The sequence below is a fragment of the Eurypyga helias genome, unplaced genomic scaffold (genome assembly GCF_000690775.1).
Source record: "Eurypyga helias isolate BGI_N326 unplaced genomic scaffold, ASM69077v1 scaffold12187, whole genome shotgun sequence".
NCBI classification, from domain to species: domain Eukaryota; kingdom Metazoa; phylum Chordata; class Aves; order Eurypygiformes; family Eurypygidae; genus Eurypyga; species Eurypyga helias.
Window position 1 is genome coordinate 7430 of NW_010263707.1, and position 7665 is coordinate 15094.

At 40.4% G+C, this 7665-nt stretch overlaps 1 protein-coding gene across 1 annotated transcript; it reads right to left on the reverse strand.

The window, feature by feature from the left end:
* Positions 1-518: 518 nt before the first annotated feature.
* MSMO1 (methylsterol monooxygenase 1) lies at positions 519-6257 on the reverse strand. The gene is made up of 5 exons (XM_010156145.1): positions 5947-6257; positions 5305-5453; positions 4261-4387; positions 2448-2602; positions 519-942 (listed from the first exon to the last, which is right to left on the reverse strand). Exons 1-5 carry the CDS (start codon positions 6193-6195, stop codon positions 735-737), a joined length of 888 nt encoding a protein of 295 aa, XP_010154447.1. The 5' UTR covers positions 6196-6257; the 3' UTR covers positions 519-734.
* Positions 6258-7665: the final 1408 nt, after the last annotated feature.

Consider the following 7665-nt stretch of genomic DNA (forward strand, 5'->3'; position numbering starts at 1 on the left):
AATGTAATGTAAATGCTAAGTACACTGACAGACCAACTTCAAAAGAGCAGCAAAAACCAGTTTCTTCAAACAGAACTTCTATTCTTTTTACCTGTAATCTAAAATAACATAATAAATCTAGTTCAGGAATGTCTCTGCTAACTCACGTTTAGTCAGGTATTGTGTTAACACCTCACATCATCCAGTGTGCAAATTGCTTGTTAATAGGAAGCTTGGAAAGGCATTTTGGTTTTAAGCAACTTTTACCCAATATTTAAATAATACGTTAACTGGTACCAGCACTATGTTCTGCCATTTGATATTACAAATTTAAGAATATGTATTTAAAAAAAAACAACCTACGTTCAATTTCAGTGTACATATACAATTCTACCTGGATCCAAAGTGGGCAACATCAAAGATAAATTCAATTTTATCTTTTTCCCTCCCCAAAAAATGGATAGACACAAGTCATCTGTTGGGTTTTGGGGTTTTTTTTGCATCATCTTTAAATCTGTAGTTAAAATATATGCAGTGGTTTTTTTGCATCATCTTTGAATCTGTAGTTAAAATATATGCAGTGCTTACGTATAAAATAGAAAGCATTCCCATTAGGAAGATACTGCAGTGTAATTAGCTGGAAAAAAAAAAGCCAAGGAACAAGATTTATGCTTAACACCCAATCACTACTTTGCTTTACAGAAAAGCAAAAGGCTGACTAACAGTATTAGCATCAGAATTTTTACACTGGAAATTTAGTTAGCCTTCTTCTTCGTTATGAGTTGTTGCTTCTTCTCTTTTTCTTTATAGGCAATGAACTGAGAGTCTGTACCAAAGATTCTGTCCCACCACGTGAAGGTGGAAGCATAATTGCCAATAAAGTTCATGTGATGGAAATCATGAAAACGGGCCCCAGCATAGAAAGGCACCAAATGAAGAGGGTTCAGTGGAACATCATAGCCACTACAGAGGAGGGGGAAAAAAAGAAAGAAGTTATAATAAGAATTTTTCCCATATAAATCACAAAATAGACACTAACTTGTTGTTTTTATTTTATAAAAACATTTTTGGGTATATAAGGCCCTGAGGTAATCACTGTAACACTGGCTTAAGAGCAAAGCAAGATCCCTCCTATCCTAGCCAAACGCTTCTGTAAACTATGCCACAATGGCTTTGCCACTTTCTGAAATTTCAGCTCAGTTTATTAGGCAACACAAAAAAAATGTAAGCAAAGCACCTGAAAAAAAAAATCAGTGGCTGACATCCTGCTGGCTTTGCAGCTTTAACCGACTCAAGAGTGACATTAGGAAGAATAAGAAATGACACTGTCTTTTAGAGGCAAGCTATGAACGTCAGCAGAGCTGCTCAAAGGCCGTCTCAAATCAACTGCAGCTGAAGTATTTCTACTCTTATTTTCAGCTCACTGCAAGTTCTTCAAATGTTTAAAATTCAAAATATATGATTAAAGTAATATTAAAATCATAAGAGTTTGGTTTAGAGGGATTTTAACTCATTTGCTTAGTAGTACTGGAAAGCATCTTACCACCACCTAGTGGGGACAGCGCAAGGTAATTTGTTACGAACATCCGATGCGGGCAACAGAATAAAATGATGATTGAAGGAGACTCGTATTTTTCATCAATCACTTTACGATTTGTCGCAGCATATACTTCGCAGTATACAACCAATGCATCACTAAACCAGCAGTGCTGAGTACGGTGAGCTGGTCAGCAGCTCACATTCCCGCTTAAGCACTTGACACACAGGCTATGGTAAGACTATATGCTTCATAATACATTCACAGACAGAAGGGCAAGTGTACACACTAGCGTTTGAAATAATGAACTCTGACTTTCCCCTTCCTCTGACCACAGGAAAGAAAAGCTCATTCATTTGCAGATAAACCCTACTACTGGGATTTGTGCTAGCATTTCAGAGCCAGATTTGAAAGAAGCCAGTTACACCACAGAAACAGGAAGTCTTGCCCTTTCAATCTACCTTGGATAAATAAATACATATTTATTTATTTATATTAAAGACAGTCAGTGATTCTCTAGCCTGAAGTTTCTCTTGTCCAGGAAAACTGGCTGACAAGGTATTAAAAGGGAAGAACTCATGGCTGGAATATCCTATTTTGTAATCGATTTTTGGTGCTTTAATATTCATAAGGTCACTTGTACACCAAATATCAAGAGCCAGACATCCTAATAAGGCACCTAACTTTTGAAATCCTCAGTGAGATGCTCTAGCTACATTCTACACTCTTTTAATCTGCAACATTTGCTATTAACACTACCTCAAAACAGAAGACAGCATAACTGTTCAGATTGTGCATAAATCCTTGTAACACGTATAAAAGCATTTTAGTGCAAAATAAACAATAATGCTCAGTGAAAGAGACAGGCAAGTTTAAGACAGACTTGGGGAGAAGAGAAAGACCAATTATCAAAAAGCAACAAGGATTTCACCTGTGTACGTCAATGGTTTCCATCAAGCGACATATCACCCATGCCCACAGAAGAATCACATGGTTGCAGAAAACAACAATTCCAATAAAAAAGCCGGTTCCAAGGATAAGTGTTTCCAGAGGATGTGCATATTCTGCTTGCATTCCAAATGGAGACTAGAAAGAGGTAACAGACAAGGAAACAGTCACTTTGACTTTCTATACTCCCAAAAGCAGAATCATCATTTTGTGGTACTCTCCCCTTCCCATTACCCCACAAGGCTACGACAGGACAAACAGAATGATGCTTTGGGTAAAGGAAATGGCCTGTATGAGCAAGGGCCTTCACACAGGTTTTCAGCTCCTCTTTGGAAAAACAGAAAACAGTATTCTAAGGTCATAAGGATTATCATTCCACTACTGATTCCAAACACTTCACCACTAGCTGAAAAGTTGAAAACTTTTATTTAGGCTTACCATCACCCAAGGCCAAAGCATTATTTCAGGAATATTACATGTGTTTGGAAAGCTCCTATCAGCTTTGCTATACATCCAGTCTTAGAAGCAGAAGAAAGAAGGAAGCCAAAAAAATTCTCGGAATAAAGACTTACTTAGAAATTTATTTGAAAAATAATTAACACTCCCCCCTCAAATATCTGACTTTTTTAAAGACAAATTCTTACTGTTCAAATAATAGGAGATTGAAATAAAACATCTTCTTCTCTTTATGTATGTTTTCTAAATATATGTATACACACATACGCACGCAACCCTCAAGTCATTCATACATTTGGTTTACAAAAAAATTCCAGTTTTCAAACATAGACCACCATAGAAAGATAATAATTAAAAAAAAAAAAAAATTACTTTATGTTCAGCATTGTAAGTTTGATTATCAGGGGGAAAAAAGCAGCTCACTTGAGCCTTAGGGCAATTTCCCTATTAGGGAAAGTTTTTAGTGAAACAGCCATTAGCCTACAAATCAATTCCATGTGAACTGTTAACCACTCAAGAATAACGGCTAGAAGCTGCTACTGTTAAAGGCCCAAGGGGCTGCCAAGAGCAAGAGGGAAACAGCAGGTGCTGCTACAGACGTACATTCATGCATCAATCAATACCCAGATTCTCTACCTGTTACACACGGAAACACAGCAGTGGACACACACAGCAGTGCTGGCTTCTGATCCAGAGATACCTGAATGCAGCTACACCAACTGTAAGGTGTGAACACTGCTGGACCTACCTGGCTCAGAGCAGTGCCACCTCCAGTCAGGCATGGCTCATTATCTTGTGCTCAACGTCAGCTCCAACACTGCTAAATGTGTAACCACTCAAAATATCTCTGTACTGCACTGTGCTCTCAGTGTGGTATCACACAACTGGCTGTACTGCTTCAAGTGGCCTATATCCACAGCTGTAATTCTTCCCTGAATCATCCTGCACACACCCAGGCCCGTCTGGATCATTTTTCTGGGAATTAATATCCAAGGTGGCAGAGAACTGGTCAACAACCAAAACCAGAAACCCACCATTTCCCCCTCCACCAGCAATGTAACACACTTGTAAGAGCTTGCTTCCACCTGGCTCAACAGATACTATCAAACTTCAAGAGATGAGTGCCACCTTTCATTCCCACTAAAGGAATGACAGTTACAGAAGTGTTTTCAGAAACAAAATGGATGACTCTTCTTGACACAGAGCTCAAAAAAAGATATCCATCACACTGTCAGAAGGATGCAAAATTCTTAATTCTTTCAAGAAAGACCTTTAAATAAGGTGTATGAAACCGCATATATTGAAAACTGCTAAAAATAGAATAATCAAGGAATACATACAACAAACTCATGGTGAACCTTATGGATATACTTGTATATTCTCTTGTGATGCAGCAATCTGTGCAGGAAATAGTGCCAGGCATCCTCAATCACTGCACATCCGAAACACTGGGCAACCAGAACGTACCTTGAAAAAAAAGGAGAAGAGCTATTAATTACAGACTATACTAGCAGATGCACAATCTTGAAAGATTAGGTAGTTATATGCTAGTAAGGGTGGGAAATATTTATATATATTATTGACTGACTAACAGTGCACTGACACTACCTTTTTTAACATATGAAAAATATTAATTGCCAAGCACTTTAGTCCTTGTACTTATCAGCTCATCTACTGATATGCTGAAGTGAACTAGCATGCAGTACAAACTGTCATTTCAATAATACAGTCTACAAAGAACATCTGTAGACTGTGTAAGATGTAGATATAAGAACATAAGAGCTGCATCAGCTATCTACACCAGATAGAAAATAAATTTCCAAGAAACATGAGCTTCTGTTTTAAAGAACAGCTATCGGTGGAAAAAAAACCAAACCAAACCCAAACCAACAACAATAAAGCAAAGAGGCATTTACAACTAATTCAGGTTTGTTTAAAAGTCCATCGGTTCAGTGCAAAAAAGGAGAATGTGAAGCAGGTGGTACCTTCTCTCCCTTGAGGAACACACTGCTGTTATGATATGAAATAAGGTGGAGGGAAAAAGCACTTATGAGGAATCAAAAAAACGTTGGATAAACGGCTCCCACTCCCCAAGTCCAATATTTAACCCATGCCACCAAGAATCTTGCTTTGCTTCCATGAACTCCCTCCTCATCCCCCCTTCTTCCACGTATCACAACAATCTGGGGCCATTTAAAAAAAAAAATCTAGAAGGCTCTAATTAGGTCTTGTAGAAGTTAACTATCAACAGAAACAAGATTAACAAACAGTTTACATTGCCAAAAAAAAAATACTGTGCGTTGGAGTTGACAACACTATCTGTTAAATGATCAGCCTCCAACTGCACGTAACTCTGCCTCAACATACGAGGGAAATCTACCTACCATCTAGGCATCTCTTCCCACTCATACGGGATGTTAAAATACTCTGTGAAGTAATAGGTGCCACAAATCAGAGGAAGCTGAATGAAAAAGTGATTGAAGAGAAGTGTTTTGAAACACTTCCACTGTTTTTCCCATGTTTCTGGTTTATCCTAAGAAGAAGCAAAGAGAATCGGTTGTGTTACATACTTCTATTGCACATAACTCAAGTGTTGCAAAAATTATTTGGGAGGCAGTTTCATTTCACCTTGGAAGACAAAAAGCAGGTCCTCCCATAATACAACTTAACTCAGGCAATACAAATTACATGGGATTGGATTCAGGTTCATCAAAACCTCTTGTTTTTCTAAGCTAGCTTTCTGTAAAATGTAAATTAAGTCTCTCTTAACTCTATCCTAGTTAAAACCAGCACAACAACCATGGTGGAAAGGACACCCTCCCTCAGAAGTAACTCCCTTCCTTCCCCCAAATCCATTTCTCTTTCTCTCCTCACACACACTGTAATTTTGCTTTGCAACTACCAGGATGTCCATAGTGACAGGGGAAACGGGGTCATATGAACTGGAAAACTAGGATACTGCAGTTGTTCTACTTCACACATTCAAAGACAAATCAGGAAGGGAGCCATTCACAACTTTGTCTTACCTGCTGAATTTTATACTTTTGCATGTACGGTATAAACTGAAAGACAAATCCAGGTACACAGAGCAAGAAGTATGAAACTTCATGAACTATAAGTGATCCCCAAGTTGCAATCTGGAACTTTGTGTAGTTATCCAGCATGTAATTCCATGCATTTTTAAATGGTTGCTGCAAGGGATTGTCAGGCAAGAAAGAGTCTATATATTCCACCGCCAGATAAGCAGAGTTCAAGATGTTAACGCTGTCGTTCATTGTCACCGTTCAAACATATATCACAATGACAGTTCTTCTACAGCTGCCTACAAGTAGCCTGCAAATTCTGAGAAAAATTGAATAAAATGGAGTTAGTCTTCAGGAAAAAAAAAAAAAAATCATCTTCGTTGTTACCTAGTTTTAAAGTACAAACAGGGGAGGGAAGGGTAAGACATGTTCTCTTTCTACAGAACAGTATAAAAGAACAAAGCTTAAGATTGGTTTGAGAGGCAAAGAGCTCTCAAGTTTAGAATTAGGTCAAGGGAGCAAAACGATAAAGAAATATTAATTATTACCCAATTTTATTTCAAATCTTTTGCAGGATAGTTGTATTCTGTACTAAAAGTGCACAGAAAGGCTAAAACCAGATTTAGAAATTAAATTAACCACGATCTACTGATTATCCAGCCTTTCTTCTCATAGCTGTGAACCAGAATCCACACAAACTACAGCTACACAACAGATGCCCCAGACTGCAGCTGGCCTGAAGCAATCAACCTTTCCATTAATAACGGAGTTTTCTATCACAGCTCTCAAAAACATACAGGCAGCGTTCCCACAGGTGTCCAAAACTTCTGCCTTTTCCACAAAGTAGGCTGCTTGTTGGTTTGGATTGGAAGGGAGCTTTAAGGGTCATCTAGTCCAACCCCCCTGCCATGGGCAGGGACAGCTTCCACTAGTCTTATCTAACTCAGCCTTAAGCGTTTCCAGGGATGGGACATCCACAACTTCTCTGGGCAACCTGTTCTAGTGCTTCACCATCCTCACTGCAAAAAAACATCGCCCTGATGTCCAAACTGAACCTACCCTTTTCTAGTTTTAAATCGTTACCCCTTGTCTTGCTGCTACAGGCCTCAGCAAAAAGGTCTTTCTCCATCTTTTTCTGAGCCCCTTTTATACAGGCCGCAGCAAGGTGTCCCTGGAGTCTTCCCATCAGCAGGCTGAACAACCCCAACTCTCAACCTCTCTCCCTAGGCGATCTGCCCTCTAACTCCCCTCCAACAGGTCCACCTTCCACTCCACAGCGTACGCACAACGCACAGGCCAGAGGCGGCTGGTCGGTACGCTTGGGACAAGCCCGCACGTTGGGACGTGCCAGCCTCGGCGCCCAACGCTGTCAGCCATCCCTCTGCTTTCTTAGCAACGGCATCAAGATGCCGCCACTTCTCATCACCAGCTAGCGCATCCCAGCAGGTGCCATTTCATTAGCAGGAAGGCGTCACAGGGGATGCCAAGGACACGCACAGCCCAAGCCCTTGAACCGGCAGGCACACGCGAGGCTACTCACGCTCCCGAAAAAGCGGCCGAGGGACCAGAGCCGAAGCTGCGCCTGGATCAGGCTCGTCTGTCCCGTCCAGCCCCTGCGAAGACCCTACGAGGAAACGGCAAGACCCTGGCACACGGCTGCCTGCGGGTACCCGCCACCCACGCGCGAGACGACGACGGCCACAGAGGAATGCCCCGGGGAGA

Coding starts and splice junctions, on each gene's coding strand:
- MSMO1 (XM_010156145.1), bottom strand. CDS start 6,195: ATGAACGACAGCGTTAACATCTTGAACTCTGCTTATCTGGCGGTGGAA. Junction 5,454..5,946: donor AAAAGTATAAAATTCAGCAG/GTAAGACAAAGT, acceptor GCTTCTTCTTAG/GATAAACCAGAAACATGGGA. Junction 4,388..5,304: donor TGGGAAGAGATGCCTAGATG/GTAGGTAGATTT, acceptor TTTTTTTTCAAG/GTACGTTCTGGTTGCCCAGT.